This window comes from Meleagris gallopavo, chromosome 5 (assembly GCF_000146605.3).
Source record: "Meleagris gallopavo isolate NT-WF06-2002-E0010 breed Aviagen turkey brand Nicholas breeding stock chromosome 5, Turkey_5.1, whole genome shotgun sequence".
Taxonomy (NCBI): Eukaryota; Metazoa; Chordata; class Aves; order Galliformes; family Phasianidae; genus Meleagris; species Meleagris gallopavo.
The window spans coordinates 5,939,988-5,962,316 of record NC_015015.2 but is presented as its reverse complement, the minus strand read 5'-3'; the positions used below and the strand labels follow the sequence as shown (position 1 = coordinate 5,962,316).

The 22,329-nt window shown below is 48.9% G+C and overlaps 2 protein-coding genes across 2 annotated transcripts; both read right to left on the bottom strand.

The window, feature by feature from the left end:
* Positions 1-73: 73 nt before the first annotated feature.
* On the bottom strand, positions 74-9,649 carry LOC100541451 (SITS-binding protein-like). Its single transcript, XM_019615310.2, has 10 exons — positions 9,472-9,649; positions 8,422-8,937; positions 6,844-7,015; positions 5,877-6,072; positions 5,563-5,713; positions 4,830-5,024; positions 4,364-4,632; positions 3,138-3,274; positions 1,285-1,406; positions 74-382 (listed from the first exon to the last, which is right to left on the bottom strand). The coding sequence occupies exons 2-10, from the start codon at positions 8,878-8,880 to the stop codon at positions 80-82; spliced, it is 2,004 nt and encodes a 667-aa protein (XP_019470855.1). The 5' UTR covers positions 8,881-8,937; positions 9,472-9,649; the 3' UTR covers positions 74-79.
* Positions 9,650-13,214: 3,565 nt separating this feature from the next.
* Positions 13,215-21,627, bottom strand: LOC100541297 (ras-related and estrogen-regulated growth inhibitor-like). Its single transcript, XM_010710871.3, has 4 exons — positions 21,446-21,627; positions 18,288-18,344; positions 17,805-17,878; positions 13,215-16,911 (listed from the first exon to the last, which is right to left on the bottom strand). Exons 1-4 carry the CDS (start codon positions 21,540-21,542, stop codon positions 16,426-16,428), a joined length of 714 nt encoding a protein of 237 aa, XP_010709173.1. The 5' UTR covers positions 21,543-21,627; the 3' UTR covers positions 13,215-16,425.
* Positions 21,628-22,329: the final 702 nt, after the last annotated feature.

Below are 22,329 nucleotides of genomic sequence, written 5' to 3'. Positions count from 1 at the left end.
AAAAAGTCATGTTGACTCTCCATTTCGAATACATTCTACATTTCAAACCAACAGGAGCCAACAGGACTCCATCAACATTTCAGTTTTGAGCACCCTCTATTTGAGCTTTGTACTTGAAGAGGGCGTGCAGGAGTGGACAACTGCAGGAAGCTCTGTATTTTCCCAAATTACCCTTGAGGGAAATTGTCTCTACATTCCCTACCTCATCTCCAATGAGAAATTCATCCTCAACGGTGAAAGCAGTCGGGTCCGTGGGGCTGAGCCACCATGCTGGGCGGAAGATAGGGTACCCTGAACTAAGCCATTCCTTGCTATATTTTATGATGACTGGCACCACAAAATCCCTGTGCCTCTGTATGCATTGCCGGGTAAGATTCAGGACCTGCACAGGAATGGGAGATAAAAGGAATACATGGTAAGAGGAATCCACAGCAAAGCAAGAGGAAAGAAAATAGATGTTTCCTTAGGGAGAGATGTCTAAATTGCAATGTGGCAATCCTGATGGCTGACAAATGGGATTGAGATGGTGGATTTTTGCCCGTTTAGATCTGAAAGCTGGCTTGGGGGGGTGACATCCTTTGCGGTACTGATGTCCTTATCCCAAGGAACAAACTCTTTTGTTGCTGGTAAAGCGATTTGATGGCATTCCCTCAATATTTAAGGAATCGCTTCCTTCTTTGAGTGCTCTAATAGCAACACCTCTGGGAAAACTCTCCAAACATTTTAAGAAATCATAGAATCATAGACTGGCTTGTGTTGGAAGGGACCGCAAGGATTAATAATTTCCAACCCCCTGCCACATGCAGGGCCACCAACCTCCACATTCAATACTAGACCAGGCTGGCCAGGGCCCCACCCAACCTGACCTTGAACACCTCCAAATCTTGAAGACGAATCTGTGGGCTTCATAATAGTGTAGATATCAACTATTTGACCAAATAATACTTAAACAATTCCAGTAACAAAAGTGATAGAGGGACAGGTGTGATACTGTCACACCTACAGGCGTTGTGGGTACCAGCATATAGCCAAAATATAGTTGGTTGTATATAGCCAAAGCATCAAGTGGTGAATACTCGCAATAGTTATTCAGAAAAAAAGCAATGTTGAGATCATGCAATAATTCCTTGCGGGCTTTCATGGGTATCATAATTAGTACAGTGAATTTTAGCAGCAACCTTCCCCAACAGGGGCTACTAATGGCTTTTTTTTAATGGATTTTAGGGTGGAATTCTTCCTTAAGGAACAGATGTGACCTTCTCTGCAGGACATTGGTGTACATACCCAGGAGTCACAGCAGAGCCAGGGTGGTGTGCCAAAGGCCATCACAGGGAGGAACGTCACAATCTGCAACCACCTCACATACAGCTCCGGGTCCCCTGGGGTGTCACCAGCCAGGCTGCCTCCTGCCAGGGACAAACAAGGAGATGAGCAGAGCTGCTTGGGGACATCTGATCACAGGAAGGGTGAAAGCAACCTGCTCTCGATGCTAGCAGGATGCATAACCCCACTGCAAGAGCAGCTGAATCCCCACTCCTGGATTTTCCTTGCTTGACCCCTCTTTGAATGTCCTAAATTGTCTGGAGATGGATGTTTAATGGGAAAATACTAGGAATGAGGTCTAAGAAGATAGTTTCTAACTTATAACAGAACATTGTGAAAAGGAATTTCTCTTCTGCAAAGAAAAACATATTGTAAAAATAAAGGTTTTTCCTGCCAATTTGATGTGCAGATCAGAAGCATCATGGAAAAATACTCCACTCTCTCAGTGCTGCCACCTAATTTGATATTCAAGCGGAAAAAGCAGGCGGCACAAGTTTTCACTCAGATTCTGCACTAGGATTAAATTGCCATCACCGAAGTGTAGGTGTAGGTGATGACAACACAACCCAGCAAAGGACAATAGTCAGATAGAACCTGATAGGACAGCAGGAAACCCCAAAACTTGGCTTCACCAGAGCACAAACAGTAGAATGCCAACAGCAAAGGGCAAGGCTGGAAAAAAGCCAACAGTCCTCAGAAAATAACATTTGTCCCCAGATGGGAAGGAAAAGATGTCGGTACCCCACGAATATGTAATTTGTGTCATTATGAATTATGTTCATAGTGGAAAGTAGTGGAGAGGCAGATTATCTACTGGTTGATCAGAAACTGGTTGATCAGTGGTGGAAGTAGATTCCAGTTCCTCCCCAGAGCACCAGTGAGAGGTTTGGAAAGGACAGGAGAGGAGGGGTAAAGAGAAGCATCCCCAGGGGACATCAGTCTGGGGCAGCTTTCCCCAGGGGTGACAAAATCCTGTCACCAAACTGCTCCACGGGGGCTTGCACAAACTACCCTCAAAGCTTTGTTTTTCTGAAGGCTGTGCGCCATGACCCCCTCCATGCAGAGAGACGGAGTCCCTCATCCTCAGTCCCATTGACATTAGCCAGCAGACTTAGCATCTCTTCAGGATGCCACTAGCACACATGATTGCCTGAGCCTTGTTTTCTAAGGAAAGCCAACTAAAAATAGAAGCCAAATTAAAAAATGCTCAACATTGCCCCTTTTCCAGGGCTGTCTGCAGCTCTGCTGGCTCTGATTATCTTCAGCATGGCCTCTGTGATGACTTCTGTGCTTGTGGTGAAGTCTAAACAGATACTATTCACCTCCAAGAAGAAGGGAGAAATGAGCTGCTTGACCCCCATTAGATGATTGTGTTTCAACTTCTAATTATTTTTATTTAAAGATCTCATGCCATTGTGCTTCAGAGCAGAAATACAAACTTGGATCAGGACTGCTGGCATTAAGGAATAGCTATTTCCCATTTGGGAGCCCAGGCAGGCTGCTTTCCAGCTGTTAGCTCCCTCCTTGCTTTTGTCGGCTCAGTTTCAGCACAAGCAACGCGTGCAATGAAGGATCTCTGTATAGGACATCCCCTGAGAGCTGGCTGCCTGTTAAGATTTACAATGTGGTGTTCTGCTTTCAGTTCCTCAGCCCATTCCCTAGTAACCTTCCATCCAACCAAAAGGGGGCTCTGGGAACAACATGCTTGGTGCCACTCTATAGCCTCTGAGCCCATGCTCCTCTCACATGGAGGGCTACAAAAATCCCCCAAGAAAATACAACAATAGCAAGCGAGGAAGGAAAGAAGACATTACCCACTGTATCAGGGATGAAGAAGTTGTAACCCAAAAGGCTGTAGTGCAGTGCGGAGGGAATTAACCCCTTCAGTCCAGCGTGGCTCCAGTCTGAGTGCAGTGGGCTCATCTGGACAAAGAGTGGTAGATGACTAGATCTAAGGGAAACAAGCACAAACCCAATGTATTTAGAAGGATCTTCATGGAAACCCTACAACTGTCTTGGCAGTCACTACGGTCAAATAGGTTCCTCAGCCACTGAGGACCTTTGTGAAAGGGAAGCCAGAGCTCTCCAACTCATCTCCCACCTGCTGCACCTGCTGAATTCAGCCACTTTAGTTCTTCTTGATGGTGATGGGTGATGATCTAAGTGGTCTTTTCCAACCTTAATGATTCCATGATTCTGGAACATTTCCTTAGATCTCCTGCTCAAAGTTTTCATCCTCCTGGCTTGACTCCATGAGATTTGACACCCCATCTCACACTCATCCTCTTGGGACACCCTCATGGGAGAAGTCTTCAAAAATCATACCCAGGACAGTCCCCTCAGCCCTGGTCCACGAGATGCTCCAAATCCAGAACCTGAACCCCACTGTGATGTATCCTACAGGGAGTATTTCTCCTCCTGGCTTGCATTCATGCTCATCTGTTTTGCATTGAGGGGCCATCATTACTGACAGTGGATTTGTCTGTCTGCCAGAGGGAAAAATTATTTTCCCCATGTTATTATTATTTTCCAGTAACACTTCTATGCGTGCAGTTTACTTGGAGGGGAGCATGTCACCAAAGAGCCCAGTATAAAAGACAGAACACTGTCACTGCATTTCTGGCAGCCAAAAAGCATCAGGTCCAAATCTTCATGACAAGACTTAGCTCCATAGACTTGAAGCTCATCTAACCGAGGATTTAGCCCTGATTCTATCCCCTTCTGGATGGGCTAAAAACACCCAGCTATGGGCTATGCAGGTCAGAAAACTGCAGTCATTTGGCACCACAGACCCTTACCACTATGGGGTTTTGCAGGGTTTCCCTCCCTCCTTAAATGCCCATAGAGGCTTCATTGGATTTCTATTGCATCTAGCATTAATACAATTAAGCATCATTGTGTTGGTGCATTTTTATGCCCTAAAGCATTATTCAAAAATAACACTCAAAAAAAAGAAGAAGAAGAAGAAGAAGAAGAAGCAAAGAGACAGGAGAATCGCCTTTCCTGATGCTTTCCTGAGCATCTTCTCATTACAACCCACCTGGCACCGACGCTGATGACAGTGGCATTCCCTAGTTTCACCAGTGCTGCTGCCAGCATCTCAGCGTATTGGTCACCAGCCAGTTCAGCAGGAGGGGACACGGCTTGCTCCAGGAAGGCATTACCCTCAGCACCCTCAAAGATCACGTATGTGGCACCCAACTTGTGCCGCAGGCCCCGGGCACGGGACAAGTACCAGCTCAGTGCCGCCTCATTGGTGATGTTCAGGCGGGCACAAAGCTGTCCCTTCCATGTTGTCAGCAACGGGATCTGCGGCAAATGGTGAGGAATATCAGTCAGACCCTTAAAACATCCAAAAAAAATGTGGGATGCAAGGCTGGAGAAGGGATGACACCACAGCTTGCAGTGCATAGAAGTGAAAAATTCTTCCCCACAAGGTTCCCAGTTGAATAGCAAACTGGTGGGTCATTAAAAATAAAACAAAATAGAGGTGCTGGGTACCATACCGAGCAGCCCCCATAGCGGGGCTGCAGGCTCAGCCAGTAGCCGGTCTCACCGTCCCGCAGCAAGTGCAGGAAGAGCGGGGCAGCGATGCTGGCGTAGGGGGATAGAGTGATGGAGAGCCGCAGCGGGAAGATCATTGCTGGGTCCCAGGCATGGGGTGCGCCATGCCTCTTCCTTCGCTCTACAGGCACGTGGTCCTGAAGGGAATTAAAAAGGAAAAATTTGTTTTGTGGAAATGGCAAAGCCATCGAGGTCAGCAGCACCATTTCTATGGGTAAAACCCCAAACCAACCACAGGCCCAGTGAACCACTGTGGTTGGAAAGGACCTTAAAGATCATTGTACCCCAAGCCCCCTTCCATGCGGTTCTAATGTGCCTATTTTTTTAGCCTGTACAGGTCCCTCTGGATGGCATCCTTTCCCTCTATTCTACTGACCATACCACTCAGGTTCATGTCATCAGCAAACTTGCTGAGAGTACACTCAATCCCACTGTCTATGTTGTTGATAAAGACATCAAAGTGCAGTGGTCCCAAGATAGATTGTTGGGATTTCCCTTGGGGACACCACTCATGACCATCCTCCATGGGTAAAACCCCAAAGCAAGCTTTCCATCATTAAGAAAGGATGCTCAATAAATCTCTCACCCAACTAAATGAATGCTTTTGCATTTCAGAGAGATTTCAAATTATTCCGGGGGCATTCAAAGCACAGGGGCTGGTGGGATGGGATGTACCATGGTGGCAAGTGCAGCAGTGCCATGCTCCCCCAGGGCCAGGACTCCCTCTTGCATGCGATGCCGCTTCAGTCTCCTTGCCAGCGATCTCAGACCCCGCTTAATTTTGGCAGCAGAACCCACTGGACCATCATACTGCCAGATAGGAGACCTGTGGGATGAAGAACACATGGGGTCTGCACCTTGGGCTAGCAAAGGACACAGCAAAAGAGTCACACAAAATTTAGTGGGTGAGAAAAAGCAGCAAAATGGAGATTTGTGCCAATTTAAGCTTGGAAAGCAACCCAGTACCATAGTTAGAGGGAATGTCTTACCACAGCAGGGTTGTATCAGGCAATGCCCGTGTTTGCCCTGCCAGCTGGGTGCCCACATGCCGGTGTGCGGTCGTGATGTTGGGGCTGATGCAGAGGATGTAGTGCAGGGGGCCTCCAGCTCCTCCCAGGCAGAAATGCCAATGGCTCTCCAGTGAGAGGACCAGGGACACATCAGGTGCCACTGTCACTGTCACTCCTTCGGGGTCAAAAGAGGGGAAGATAGTTGAGTATCTTTTCATCAGTGGCCATAGAGCAGCTCCAGTTAAGCAAGAAAACCCAACTCTCCATTTCTCCTTTATAACCTCTTTTATTCATTTGGATGTGCTGTATTTCCAGCCTGTTCTCTCTTCATTCAGCTCGTGCACTTGGGTTCTCTTTTCCTAAAATGATCGCTTTGCAGAGCAGATGATTTTGGATAGATATCTGAAGTTTGGCACGCTATGGAACAATCCAAATATCCACCCAAGTTGACAATGGCAGCCTTATCCTAGTCCACATCCAGAATCCCAAATGCATGCTCAGGACACAGCAATAGACACTGTACTGCGCCAAACTCCCCCTGGGGGGCTTTCTGGAATCACTGGCATAGGCTGCTGAGGGAGGTGGTGAAGTTACCATCCCTAGGAGTGTTCCAGAACCATGGAGAGGTGGCTCTGAGGGATATGATCAGTGGGTATAGTGGGGGTATGTTGGGATCGGCCTTGGGATTCTTAGAGGTCTTTTCTAACCTTCATGATCCTATGAGTTGTGAAAACAGCATTGGTTCAACATCCCAATTCTCCCATAAGGATTGGGATCCATCCCTTCAATCCTGCTGCCACTAGTTACTACTAGTTACTAGTTAGATTCTAAAATATCTAGTCTCTGGTATATGAATCCAGTTTTTTAATTGCTTTATAAATGTGTTGATGGATGGAAAGACGCAGAGATTAAACCATAGGAAATCAAATGGGGAAGCAGCAAATACCTGTTGACCCTAAGAAGTATCTCTCCAGCACAGGGCCGTACCCAGTGGGGTTTTTGCTGAAATCTCCACTGACAAAGGGCTGCTCGGGGCTCTCAGCACTGTTGAGGGGCCAACGCTGGGCACAGAGGCTCGCACCTCCATACCATGAGACATTGACCATGGAGAAGCAATCCTGCAGCAGGAGAGATAATGTCATGACCTCATCTTTTTCCAGGAAGAACAACTCCAAACCCATAGACTTTGGGGTTTTACACTCAATTACCTTTTGCTTTCTGTGCATGACCTGCTAGAAGCTTTAAGCTTTTCCTACTTAGGCAGAAGAGTTGGGCTTTTAGGAAGAAAAATTAATGAAATTCTGCATAAACTCTTTTGTAGGATGTGGGTTGATTAAAGGGATCAAATGTAGTGGGAAAGAAATTGCACCCAGTTTAAGTCCAGACTTAAAGTTATAGACCTTAAAGACCACAAACTCGTTCATTGGAAGAGGAAGGTAGAAGACTGCTGTCCATCTGTCCTACCCCCATTATGCATCTAGATACATCTGTATTCAACACGTCTGGGCAGGGGAACACAAACTCTAAGCCAAAAATTGTTTTAGTTATTAAAAAAAGAAAAAAAGAAAAGAAAAATTTCTGAAAAATGTGCTGTTGCGTGATGCCAGTGCTTCAAAGCCTCTGAGAGTTTCCCTTCCCTGCCAAAGAGAGGGATCAGCAGGACTTAGCCAATCGTGTGACTTGGCACGTGGAGATGAGCCCCCAGAAATCTGGGGGAGGTTGGGGTGGGTGGAGGTGGTCTCCTTGCATCCCATAGGGCCCCAACACTGCCCAAAGCCTACTGCTGCTTCGGGGGCAGCGCGAGGTTAAGCCTGACCAAGGGGTGGGGAGTGGAGATGTAAATTATTCAAGTGGAAATGCTGGAGGCCCAGAATAGCTGCACAGGGTGTCAGTTGAACCAGTTACACCAGCTGGGGAGTGGAGGAGAAAAAAAAGTAAACTCACTCTTAACACTTAACTTTCCTCCAGATAATCTTTTCCAAAAAGTTTTTTGAAATTAAAATTGAGGGAAAAAAGATAAATCTATTCTTGCTCATCCCCTGGGGCACCTATAAATTAACATGAATTAACAAAGTGGTTGCTCTCAGATAATGCCATCCACTGTTATGAAACTATGCCAAGAGGCAATTCGGGGCTTTAAAGAATAGAAATACCCCATAGAGGGAAAAAATATCCCAAAGAAAATCCCCATACATTTTCATCCCAGCAGGATTGTGGCTGCGCCTGGGATTGGCAGGGCCTCTCTTGGGCTGTTCCTTGTTTCCTTCACCACTGTGTGCTCCAGTGATTATTTATCTGGTCTCCATATAAACACAGCCTGTGGTTATTCATGAAGCACCAGGAGGAGGCAGTGCTGTGGATACAGGGGGTGCACAGGGAATCAGAAATGGGATTTTCCGCACCCACAGCCTCCAGCTCCACAAGATAGAGTACAACCAGGCTGCAAAATGCTGCATTTTGGCCCAAACCAGCTCATTTTGCCATGGAGGTAGGTGAAGGAGAAGGGTACGAAGCTCCCCGTTACCTTCAGCACCACATCAGGGCGCAGCGGGTTCCAGCGGACACTATAGCACTCGGTGCCAGGGGCTGGGGTGGGTTGGAGCGAGATGCGGAGCTCAGCCTCCTCCTCCCACGCATAGCAGAACTCTGTGCCGTCCTGCCAGCACCGATCCCGCGGTGGAGGCGGCTCTGAGGCTGGCACGCTACCCACTGTGATGGACACCAGTGGCCGTCCCATCGGCAGCGCCCGCAGGAGCAGGGCACCGCGGCGGCGATCCCACAGCATCCCGCTTGCCTGGCCTCGCAGCATCCACTCCTCCGGGGGCTGCTCCAAGGCCTGCCAGGAGATGATGCCGATGGTCATGGCGAAGAAGACAGCCACGCCGAGGCAGCCCAAGGCACCTTTCCAGGGCTCTGTTAGCTCCCTGATGCCAGAAGTCCAAGCAGCTTCGGGGATGCGGCCGGTGGGGCGAGCAATGGGCATGGCGCGCTGCTGCGGGATGCTCCGAGACGCTCCGCTTTCCTCTTGCTCTCCTTTCCCCTGCAACAGCACAAGAAGGAATTCCTCCTCCCCCAGCCCCCACTCAAACCTTGGATTGCACTGAAAGAATGCAAGGAGTTAAAATTCCAAGTGGGAAGGAAGGGCCCCTCGCAGCTTTTCTTGTGGAAGGGCTGCAAATTGCAAAGAGGTGCTGAAAAAGTCTTGCAGGGTGTTTGGAATAGTGGGGATGGGAAAGGTGACCCTGTAACGTGAAACCGGCTTTCCATGCTCATTTCCCCTTGCTTGAAGAAGTATTTGGTGAATGCACAGAGCAAAGTCTGGCTGTGTTAGCTGAGCCCTTGCATGAGGATGGGGCATCCTGTGCTCAAAGTGGGCACAGGAATATGGGTGGCAATAACCTTTTGGGGTGACACCAACTTACTCCCTTTGTCTGCCTCTCTCCACCCGCTCTGCTGCATTTTGGGGCCAATAATACAGATTTCACTGCTCTGCTGTACCTGTTAGAGACCACAGCCACCTCCCCTACATCCCTTTGTACCCCCCCCTCCAGAAACGCACAGCTGCATCTCTTACCTAAAAGATGCTGCAGCAGCACCCGGGCATAACCACCACCGACCTAGCGCCTCACCCCGAAATTTGGCTGCCGTGGCACAGGGCAGAGGCTCTTGATTCTCTTTCCAAGGAGAACTGTTCCTCCCAACTCCGCAGCCACGTCAGAGACCTTTATAGCCCCAGCAACTTGATCCAAGCAAAGCCAGTGCGTTATCTAAGCTGGGATGGCTCACTGCCTCCCTCCCCAGGCCCCCACAGGTTTCTTACATTAGCAACAGAGCTGAGGAATTTTCTGATTTTTTTTTAAAGCATTGACTTATATGGAAATAACCACAAAATTTTGTTTCTTTGCTGTATTTTAACCAAATTATTAAGGTGGCACTGGATAAGCCCTTATTACACATCTGTGAATCTACAGAGGCGCTGCTAAGCCTCCCCATTCTGCTGATTCTATGCTGATTTGGCTTTTGTTATTATTATTTTGGAGATTTTCCCTCCTGTTTCTCATACTTTGGACATGCCCGAGGTGCAAAGAGCTACTTGCCCCTAAAGCGCTCATCCCACACCCCATACACTCATCCCATCAGTCCCAACAGCCTATGGGCAAATAGGGAATAACTGTGGTTTACAAACAATGTTGTCCAGCTAGAAAAAAAAAAGATTTCAAAGACTTTCTCCATTTTGCATAAAGAAAAGAGAAAAGGGCAGATGTGGCACAGAGCAACGTGGTTTAGTGGGCATGGTGGTGGTGAGTTGATGGTTGGACTAAATGGTCTTTCCCAACTTCCCAACGATTCTATGATTCTAAGAAATAACCCAACAGCCCCAATGCCTTGACCCAAAGACAACAGCATTACTCACCCCAGGAAATTCTGCTCTTCAGGAGGTTCTCAGAATGGTTAAATCCTCATGAAAATCTTTCGTTGTCACCTAAAAAGCACTTGATGGATTTTTCCCGAATGCATGGCTCCAGAATTAATTTTTCTTTCCACTATGGGCAATACCCAGCATGGGAGATGGGGAAAGTGTGTTGATTGTATGGGGAGAAGCATCTCCCAGCTGCTGACTTGGGCTCCTAAGCATGGAGAAAGGGTTGGATCCAAGATGAAGAGGAGGATGGCAAAGTAATGGAGAGGGGAATCAAGTGCTGAGAGAGGAGGGCACAGTTCTCCCAGCTGGAGCTCACTGGGATTTCTGGGAGGAGCTGGAGAGAACCAGGAGGAAAAATAATAATCCATCAAAGTTGTGGGCTGAGAGCTGGTTAAAATACAGGAAAAAGCATAGAAAAAAATCAACCCACCACGTAATTCAGCCCATAGGATAGAGGCACGATGCTGCAAAATTTCAGAAAAGCAGCACAGCATTGATGATTCCTGGTTTCTTGGCACCCACAGGGCTGGGAGGGGGTCTGATGAAATTTTTGGCAGCAAGATGAGCTTGGGGAAAAGCTCTCTCACATGGCACACTTAAATCCCAGCAGCCACAGGACAGCAAAGGCCTCCAAGGGTGGATTAGAGGAATTGTGCACAGCAAACCCAGGGGATGCTGCTAGCACATAAAATGCTGGTGCTTAAGTTTATTTTTAAAAACTTTTCTTAAAAAGCAGCTTTCCCTCCACACCGCTCTGCTAGAGAATGTTTTGCCAAATTTGGGAACCCACAACCCCTCCTGTCCACAGAGACTTGGGCTGAACCCTCTCCCCACTCTCCCATCAGCATCCTTGGGGTAGAAGTGGTGATTTTGGGAAGTTTTCCCATCCATCCTAGGCTGTGGATGCTCCATCCCTGGACATGCCCAAGTCCAGGTTGGATGGGATCTTGGACAGCATGATCTGGTGGATGGCAACCAGTCCACAACAGGAAGGGTGGCACTGGGTTATCCTCAAGATCCCAACCTAAGCAATTCAGTGATCCTATTCCAAACTTCAGTGCACTCCAGATCCCGCAGACAGCTCAATGCCCCACTTCTGTGTTTTCCTTTCTTAGCCCATCCCAAGCATTTTTCTCACATGGCCAAGAAAAATCACTTATCCTTGACTGCTTGCATGAGAAAAAACAAAAAAAAAAACAAAAAAAAACAACATTTTGGGGCAGTTCAACTGGTTTCCATCCAGCCAACCCACCCTGCTGCATGATTTTACACGGCTTCCAGTCTCCTCCCCAAAACGGAGCCACTTTTCCCCACTTTCACAGATTTAAAAAGGGGTTTGCACTTCCTCAGGGGGGACTGGCAGTGGGGCCAAGCACATGAAGCCATGCCCTGCTCATCCCATTGCTTGCCACCAAACGTGCACAGACTCAAAGGCATGCAACAGTATGTGGCAATAGTAAGAAGACACCAAAACACTGCAAAACCACCCAATTTCTCTTTTCCTCTGGGGCTTTCCCAAGGCTCTGGTCGACAAGGGTCTTGAGGGGTTTGCAAACCCTTGGAGCATGGAGGGAACACCGCTCGCATGGCTACTGATGCCCATAGATTGCATACAGCATCCTTTTTAAAAACCCTGTTGTTATGCTCCAGGCTGGAAAAACAAGAGAGAACTGCGGGACTCTGCCCATAGGGCCCAGGACCAGCCCTTAGCATCAATATTTTCACACAGCCCAAAGCTCCAAGTGATGACAGCCACAGCTTCCCAGCAGCACGCCCAGTCCACACTAGCGATGCTGGGTTATTCTTTTTATTGTTTTTCTTTAAAAATATAGAGAGAGAGAATTTGGGGCTTGCCAAGAACGATGGGAGAAGCAGAGCGTCTCCAGGACTTGGCTTCTCTCCCTGATGTTCCCTAGCAGGGGGAATACATCCCTCACTACTGGAGTGCCTACAACCCAAACTCTGCTTTTTTAACCCCTCAGAAAAATTATACACAATGCATAGGGATGAGCACAAGGAAGATGCCCAAAGCTGGACTGTTCATCTATACTCATCCTCCTGTCCTCAGCTCAGTACCTATCATTTGCTGTATCCTAACCTGGCCAGAATGCCCCAAAAGTCAGACACAGGCAGGTGCAACCTGATTCTCTACACGGGTTTTTCCTTTTGCTTTTCTTTCCCTTGCAGTTCCCAGACTTTCCTTGCAGTGACAGCAAAAGCCTTCAGCTGCACTGAGCATCTCCCTGCCTTCGGAGAAAGTTAGCAGAGCTGATGAACAGTTTAAAGAGAATTAAGAAATGAAGGAAGCAAAAAGTTCATCTGGTGGCTGAAAACCCCTAGCCTCAGCCCCAGATTTCCCCCCTGGAAAGCAGTCCTGAGTTTCCCTGAGCTCCCCAGCAACACAGCAGCTATTTATAATGGCAATAAACCAAGCAGCAGGACCCACATGGAGGATGTGGGCATATAAATAGCAGCAGCATTTGGAAACAACTGCTCTGGACTATTGTCTCACTTTTATTTTTAATTTATTTATTTTAACCCCTTTGCATTTTTTGCATTGGAGAGAAACCATCCCTATGTGGCACTCACCCTCCTGTACCTCAAACCACAGCACCCAAAACCCCAAACCACAGCACTCAAAACCCCTAAATTGAGCCTCATAAAGCCTGGAAACTTGGAAAATCCCAATCTCGTGCAGCTCTGTCTGCTCTGAGCAGAAATCAAAGCAATCCTTTAGAGATGCTGCATTTATTCCAGGTACCTGAAGGGGCCACCACCAGCTTCACGCTCCCCATTATCTCTGGGATGCAGCTTGGAGATGCAGCGGCGCAACAAAATTCTTCTCCAAGTAAAGCCGTAGATACACTTCTCAAAGACCTCGAAAGAATAAATCCAAGCCTTCTGTTTATTTCATTTATTTAGCACAAGGTTGATGACAAAGAGTGAGAAGCAAAAGGAAAGAAAGCAGCTTCTCCACCGTGGGACCCCCTGTAGAAACCAGCCTTTCCATACTCGTGTAAGCACAGCTTCATCTTTCTGACCACAGCTCCTCACACAAGGAACACAATCAGAGGAGCAAGTACCATAAGGATCCAGGGTAGGGATAAAGAAACCCACCTCACTCAACCCAAGTGCAATGTAGGGTAATTAAATAAGATGTACCAATCGTTGCATCTTGCTTTTTCAGGAGGCATCCCAGAAAGCACAAAGGGAGCACTGCAGGACAGCCTGGGAGATGGTTTTGGTGAATGGGAGGGAAAGGAGCATTTAGAAAGAACGCTTTCATTTAATTCACCTCTTTTAAGCTTCCCAGAAATCTGGTAAGCAGATTTGCAGCCTATGCGCTCACAAAGTTGAATCGCTGCCCTGGAGATGCCTTTTGGGTGATTAGACCCAACTCTTCAGCTTCTGGCTGTGGGGCCCAGCCATCAGATTCCCATCCCTGCCCTGACATCAGGCTGGAAGGACTGACAGGACCCAGGTGCACTTGTCCCCAGAAAGCTGACATTTTCCAGCAGAGCAGGAAAGCATGGGATCATTTGCCCAGAGCGTCTGCATGAGACACCCCAGCTCCATTCATCCCTGTTTTCCCCCTTGTGTTATTAAACAGCCCTAAAGTCTGCCACTAATATGGCTTGAAGCCTTCTTCCCTGAGCCATAGATACACTCCAGAGTCTGCAGAACACGCTCCAAGGAAAGCAGAGACCTTCTTCTTCCTCCCATTACCCAAGCCTCTGCAAACGGATTTAGGATCTATAGGGCTGCCCTACTGAAACCTTCCCAAGAACATCTTCAACCCTCAGCTCCCCATGAAGGGGATCACCCCAAGGACCACCCTCCCAACACTGCACTCAAGTGGGAAACTCCTCCAAGACCGACCAGAATCTTCAGCAGGAGCTGATGGGGTGCTTATGAGGAGCCCCTCAAGGCTTCCAGCAATTAGCCCTAACAAGCCCCCACTGGCCTCTCTGAGAGCAGTTGAATAAATGAGGTTTCTTGCTAATTATAGCAGGCCAAACAGCCTCTTGGCCTTCACAAAGAGGCTGACTTGCAAGCAGTGAGTGCACTGAGGCTTTGGCCAAACACTCTGCTTGGATTCCTGGCAACGTAGTGATGCACTGGGGTCAGCTCAGGACAGCGATCCTTGCTGTGCTTTGCTCCCAGAGGAAGCACATGCATGCTGGCCCCTGCTTTCCACAAGCTGCCCCTCTCCTGCTCCTTGAGTAATTCATACTGAAAAATATGGATTTATGCTGTGCCTGGCTTTGAACACTGGCTCAGGGCAAGACTCAAGCATGTGCTCAGCATCCTGGCTGGGTTTGGGTGCAGACCCCATTGCTTCGGGTCAGTGAGTGACAAAAAATCCCAGTTCTTGCTTCCCCATAGCCAGCTTCCCCCAAGGCTGTAAGCCCCAAATTTTACGCTCAAGGTAGGCCGGTGTCTGGCCACAAACAGTTTCCAGAGGTGTTTCCCACTGCTGCTGCTTTGGAGATAATTCAGATGTTGTGAAGGAGCTATCCCAAACTATTCTTATTTCAGACCCTCAATGGAGTTCTTCTTCACCCCATGGGATGGATATGTGGCAGAAGCACTGAGGAAGGCAGAGCTGAGTTATACCACAGATGAGAAAGCTCTTGGTTAGGCACCAGCAACCACAGGAAGCATCTTTGGGGATGCATCAGGGGTGTCCATGTGGGCAGGAAAGGGATGGAGCATGAGCTATATCCTCAGGCTGTGAATCCTGGGTGTGCATCTCTGCCAGCTTCTTTCTTTTTGCACCATCAAAAGGGGAGCACACAAAAAAAGGTGGGGTGGAAGCAACAGGAGACACCGATCCCCAATTTAAAGGCTTATTCCCCACCCGTGCTCTCCCTAAAAGTGATATATCTTTTATCACGGTACAACAATCTCTTCCCCACTCCTGTGGGAACATCCAGGCAAGAAAGCATCACACACAGGTGCTAACTCGGCTTTTATTGGCACAGGGCACAGTGGCACACAGTTGCTTCTCAGAAGACACACAAGTGGCACGCCACACGTCTTCCAAAAAACTCACCTGGGGTGGCAAAGCAGAGCTCTACATCTGAGAGAAATTGCACAGAAGCAGCTTAGCAAGTGGACAGTCAATGGCACCGATGATGCAGCAGCAAAAAGATGCAAGCCTGGCTCCTTTCCTTGCCTTTGCTGCCCCATAACAAAGCCAATCTGAGCAAAAAAAAAACCACGCCAACTTATTCAGCTAAAGGGATAGGGCAGTTTTAACTGTCCCAGTTTTAATGCAGATAAGGGACTAAGAATCATTTGCACTTCCCTGTATCCACACCCACTGCTTGCACTCTGGGAGTCTCCAAGACACACACTGAGCTGAGTTCTAGGGCAAGGGCATGCATCAGGAATGACACTCTCCCAGGATGGAGTAGTGTGACCTTAGCCTAAGGTTGCAGGGCACAGCAGTGATGCCATCCAATTTGCTTCCCCTTAAAGGCTGGCAGCTCTGGAGATGACAAACAAGGGGCAGCCTCCGCAAACAGCCCTTTGCCCAGGCTTTTATTTACAGTGATGTTACAGGAGAGAACGCCAAGGAGCTTCAGATGTTAAAGAAAAATAGTTTTTGAGAAAAGCCAGGGATTAGCAGAATTTTTATCCTTACTGTAAACAGATCTCTGCTTTAAAACATGCCCTCACTGCCAACCCAGGACCATGAATAAGGGACAGGGACAGACCCAGCGAGTTCACTGTGGAAAGCAGAAATCCCATAGGGAGGTGTGGGTGCTGGATCTGATCCCCAGTGCAGCCAATTGGGACCCACAAGCATTGACACAACACATCTGAAGTCAACAGGAACAACCTTTGTTGCTGACTTCAAGCAGGAGGAGGAGGAGGATGGGTGGGACAGAGGAAGAGCATCCTTCCTGCAGACCCAAAGCCTGTTTGTAGCGACCAGGCTTTCAGAGGCTGCTGAACACTAATGCCACCTCTTAACATTCCCCTCCTGCTCTACACGCTACTCTTCAACGCCAAGTAAAGCAGCTCCTCACTACACAACAGGTGCCTCGGCAGCAGGAGGACCCATCCCTCAGTCATGTTCCTCTGCACCAGGGATGCTCACTCAGGGATGTAGTCCCTAAAAGAGTTAAAGCTGAGACTGCGGCCTGCTGAGTTCAAGGTGGAGCTGGCTTGCATCTTGGGGATCTTCTCCATCACTTTCGACACTGTCCTCCTCTTGAAGGAGCCTGGGGAAAAATGCCCCTGCCTCATGAGCTCTTGGTAGAGGGTACTGAACACTGCCACAGTCTCCTCATAGCTGTCCCGAGTGGAAATCTCATAGAAAGGAAGCTTCAAAGCTTTGGAAAGGTTTTCGCCATCTTGCGTGGACACCATCCTGTCAAACTGCAAGTCCTTCTTGTTGGCCACGATGACCACAGGCGGCTGCTCGCTCCCGCCGCTCCGCTTAGGGCTGGAGTGGATGTGGTTGATGAGGAAACACAACCGCATCACCTCGTCAAAGCTGCACCTGTCTGTCACCGAATAGACCACTGCAAAGCCATCGCCCCACTTGATCTTCTCCTCTATCTGCAGGGAGTCTTCCTCCTGGTGGGGCAGAGAAGTTGCCGTTAGTATGAGAAACCCCAACATCTTCTAAATACACACACTGCAACCCATAAAATCTCTCATGCGGACCCACCACCATTATTTCTGAGGGTCTTTTGATCTGGGCTCTCACACAGCATTGACTAGCAACCTCCCAGGAGAGGAGTCTGCTGGGCTGAGAGAAGTGATGGATACAGACTGCAATAGAACCACAGAGCCATAGAATCATAGACTCACCGAGGTGGGAAAAGACCTCCAAAATCATCCAGTCCGACCGTCCACCTGCTACCAACATTTCCCTACTAATCCATGTCCCTTAGTACCACATCTAAATGTTTCTGGAACATCACAGAGCCATAGAATATCCTAAATTGGAAGGAAAGGACCGTAGAGTCCAATTCCTGGCTCCACACAGGACCACTCAAACCCTAGGTCTGAGAGCAGTGTCCAAACACTCCTTAAGCTCCAGCAGTGGGGCCGTGACCACTATCCCACCATTAGGTGCCCCCTCAGCATCCTGTACTCTGGGCCCAACAAACTAAACAACTTCAGCTCCTTGTCCTCCAAACCCTTACCCATCTCCGTAGCCCTCCTATGGATGCTAACAGCTTTATATCCTTCTTACGTTGTGACATCCAAACCTGCACCCAGTGCTCAAGGTAGGGATGACACAGCTCAGACAGGCCTCTCATGTGTCTGCCATATCCACGGAGGGTATGGAAAGGCAGGGCTGGTGCAATTCACTGGCAATCCAGTGGATAAACTTTCCAAAACATTTTTTTTTCTGAAATAAACAACTCAGCTGTTATTTCAGACCTAACAGATTAAAGCTGGTGAAAGAGCAGTGATGGCCAAGTTCAATAATCCCAGGTCAGCCAGCTCTGTGAGCTCACCTGTCCGGCTGTATCGAGGATCTCAAAGTGCACCATCTCCCCGTCAATGACAGCCATGTGTCTGTAAATCATTTCTGGAGGAAGACAGACAGAGAAACACAGCAGTGAGAATCCCCAGGATTGCTTTCTATTTTATTTTAGTATGTGGCTAAACAAGCCTAGTTCCCTCAGCATTTCATCATAGGAAAGGTGCTCCAGCCTTCAAACATCTTACTGAGCTCAACTGAAAGAATAAGCAGCAGGCAGAAAGAAGTCCAAAGAAGAAAAACTTAATTCCCTTTTGTAGCGGAAAAAAAAATAGGTTTTGCCTTACGAAAACAATTGCACAAAAAAAAGAGAAAAAAAAAAGAGATGCAAGGGATAGGGAGGTGCTACAATGGCTGTTGGCTCTGAGCACTGCTGGTCTGCTTGAGGTGAAACAAGGGAATATGGTGAGTTTGGGAGTGGAGAAGCATTAGAAGCAAGGAAAAGGACTTTGCCTACCTAGTGTTGGGTCATAGTCTCCAATGAATCTTCTGGTGATGAATCTGACAGTCAGTGCTATAAAGAAAAAAAAAAAAAAACCAGCAACAAATTCAGTTATAATCATCAGAGCAAAATACAGAGAAATATTGGTTGATGGAGGCAGTAGGGTTGGAGCAAAGACTGGCCCATATGGGAAGTGGGAGATAATATTACAGCAGCCACAATGCAAACCCAGCACTGCATCAGCTACCTTGGCAATGCTTCACATTCCTGTATCCCCCTGAATTAGTCCGATATCTAATTAACCCAAGCCCTGGGAACATGGATTTTGCATGCTCTTTGCAATCACTCACATCAAGGACCAAAGCTCAACGGAATGCTATGGGTAGAAAGTAGGGTCTTACTCAGCTCCACACACCAAACACCTCCACCACCCCAAAGCTGCCTGCTCATTCAGCAGTGTAAATGCCTTTCATGCCAATGAAACTCGGCAGAACAGGGATGGAAAGCAGCAACAGACCCCTGGGACTCTGCTAACTCAATCTCTCGCCTTGCCAGGAGCCCCTCTGCTGTCAGAAATGTCCCTTCTGGGCGTGTGGATGGGAAGCAAATCCTGCTTGGTGGCGGGGAGCAGAGAGCAAGCCAGTCATCGTAAACCTGTAACACACAGCTCCTTGTACATGTAGTTCATGGTCAGGGTTGATAAATTGCTTTTTCTGGCCCTGAATCCTGCAGAGATTTATGCATGTGCTGAGTTTTATGGTGGGTGAACACGAACTCAACGCGTAGGCAAGCTGTAGGGCCAGGCTCTCCCTCTATATCACCTCTGCTGATGCTATGACTTCCTGGATGGGTCTCATGAATCTCAGCCCTGTTTGTTTAACCTGACCCAGGCACGTTGCAAGGAGGAATAAAAGCCATTGGCAGCAAATCTGGCAAAATTCATCCGAACTCCCAAGTCGGAGTATCGTAGGGCACAGCAAACTGGGAGGGATGCGTGGAGAAATCCTAAGCAAGGTCTTCCATACAGCAGCAGTGTGCTGCAGCAAAACAAGCCCTGCAAAGGCAGCATGAGCAATTAAACCTCTCTTATCCGATTACCAGCTCTCCCTGCAAGACAGGGAGATGCGAAGCCCAAAATTACACTTAAATGGCTGGCTGAGGTCTGCTGATGCTGAAGGGCCATCCAAACATAGCATGGGCTTTCTCCTCACCCTTGTCACCTCTATCCATCAAGGCAGCTTGGATGGGGCAGAGCTCAGATCCGGTCCATGTGCCCCCAGCTGCAGGTGGACAAAGCAAACCAGTCAACGTTGCCTTTTGTGGGCAGAATCTTTGAAAATACACTGTTGGTACATTTTCTGGTGTGGGCAGAGAAGTGGTTTGAAGGCTGAAGGAGCAAGGCTGATGTGACGCTTTAGCACTTCAAGGAGGATATGATGGTAATGATTATGGACAGGAGCGAGAGGTGGCGAGAGAGGCAATGGGAGCGGAAAGTGAAATCGGTGGAAATGAGTAGGAATGGAGGGCAGGAAAAATAAAAAGCCCCAAGAGAGGCAGGACGAGGAGGCTGTGTGCCAGACGTCAGCACAGCAGGAGAAAAAAACGGAGCAAGGACAGCAAAGGGAGAATAAAACACACCAAACCCAGAATATGGCATTAAACTCTTCTGAAGGCAAGACGTTGATGTAAAGCTTGCAGCAAGCAGAACGGATGTGCTCCCACACCAAGGTGACGTTTGCTTTCTGCTGGGATAACCAAGGATCCCACAGGAGGTGTGCAGCAGCATCCTTCAAGTGGGACCCAAATGGTTGGGGGAAACTGAGGCACAGCAGTCCTGATTTCTAGGTAGCACCTGATCTCATGTCATTACGTTCAGCAGTCACTCAGTGCAGGAGAATGTGGCGTTGGACAGGCAGAGGAGCCAATTAAGTGAATTAAAAATTGTCTCAGGTGCAGGAACCCAGAAGCTGCCAGTCAGTCAAGATGAAGGCAGCAAGGCGCAAGTACATCCAAGCAGCCATATAAGGCATTATTTTTCTCTCCACCTTGAACATAAATGACCTCAGAGAGGGCCCTCTTTTGAGAGCCCCAGTGCAGATAAGGTTAATTTGGTCACTATCGATGATTAAGGGGATGCTGTGATGCATGACCACGCTGCGTTGCAGGCACCAGCCGGTCACCTCCACAGCCCCGTGCAGCCACATGCTGAGCATTTGTCTTGCTGCACAGTACACCCTCTCGCGAGCTTTACAGCATCAATCCATCTTCAGTTGGCACTCTGTAAGCAGAGCTTCCCTCTGAAGTTTACACTGGGATCAGCAGCAGAAGGCAGCAGACAGCTCAATGGAGGGCTGCACTTCTAGCCTCCCACGGGTGATTTATGCTGGTTTTAATCTTGGAGCTACCAATGGGGTTCAACCATAGACCTGTATCTGAACTCAGCCCTCCTCAGCGGGTTGGGACACAAGGATGGAAATGCCTGAGCTGCTGCAACACCTTCCCATGAGGGCAGAACTTTGAGAAACTTGCTCTGGAGAGCAGAGAACTGCTCCCATCTGGGCTCATCCAGGTGAATGCAGCAGAGGTGGGTGAGAAAATTGTGCTTTTACTTCCACACAGAGAGCACCAGGCCTGGGGAGTCCTTCATTAGGCATTTCACTTTAATATTCCCTTTGATTTCTGGAGCTGCAAGTTCCTGATCTTTAAGCAAGATCTCAGCATTACTCCCTTCAGGGCAAGAGGGGGAAATTGTGATTTTTTTTTGATAACACGAGGAAAGAGGAAAGCAAGAGGCCGGCCGGTTACTGTATATGGAAACGCAGCTCGGACAGCCCCGACAGCTGGCAGTGAGCCCAGCGGAGGTGCCACCACTGCACAGTTTTAGAGGTTGTGCCTTGGCAGGGTGGAAAACCTGCTCCCAAGGACACGGCAGCCCCAATGTCATCTCCAGAGCTGGTTGGGGCAGCCGTGCTCCGGCAGCCCTGAGTGCTGCAAAGAGAACTGCCAGCCCCGGGTGGGTGAAGGGCTGCCCTAAATCCTCGCAATGGGGGAGCAGGGCAAAGCGCAGGGAGGAAGGAAAACCAAACCTACGCTTCGAAGGGAGGCAATGCTGGAGGAATTCACTCCCCATCCCGCCCCAGTCCCTACAGGGGACCCCCTTCCCCCGGTCCTACCTGTCTTGCCCACGGCGCCTTGCCCCAGCACGACGAGCCGCAGGGTTCGGGCTGGGCTCAGGCTGACGGAGCGCCGCAGGGGTCGCGGGAAGCTCATTCCGGGGCCGGGGCTCCGTTCCTCGGAGCTCCGCGATCCGTCCCTCGCAGCAAAGCGCTCAGCAGCTCGGAGCTACGCGCTCCGCCGGCTCCGCCCCAGGGGCCGGGCAGGGCTGGGTGCGGGCGGGCTGGGGGATGCTCACCTCCTCCTCCTCGCCCCCAGTTAACGATCAACTCCCGTTTGCTAGGCTTGTGGGTAAGCAGGAGGGAAAAGCTCCGCAGCATCTCCGCCACCTTCAGCAAACTCCAGGATGCCGCTTGAATGGGCGGCACAGGTGACAGCAGCGCTAAAACTCCAGAACAGACACGAGAAGGAGTGTGGAGCAGTCAAACGTCCACCCTAGGGCTCCAGCCTCCCTTCCAAAGGCTTTCCTCATCCCACACATGGGCCGCTCTTTGCCTGATAAAATCTGGTGAGTTCGCCTGCAGTGGAACCCACGTCACATGCGTTGTCTTACCCAGCACTCAAGGTAACCCAAAACTCGATATTTACAGCCCATAATGCATGGTGAAGCTGAACAGCACTGGTGCATGCACAGCACTCAAGAGTTGTGTTCTGATTTTCAGCATGGAGAAGGGTTTCCTAAAGATTGCTACCAATGACAGAAGAGTGGGAGCCACTGAAGCTCTCATCGGGAAGAGGGCACTGGTAAAACAAGGGAAATGAGCAAGTGGAGATACAAAACACTGAGGTGATAATTGCTTCTATGGCTTCTACATGGTGCTTCTGCCCTGCAACCTCTAAGCCCAGCACCATTTCCTCTGCATTATGCTGCTCTTACCAAGAC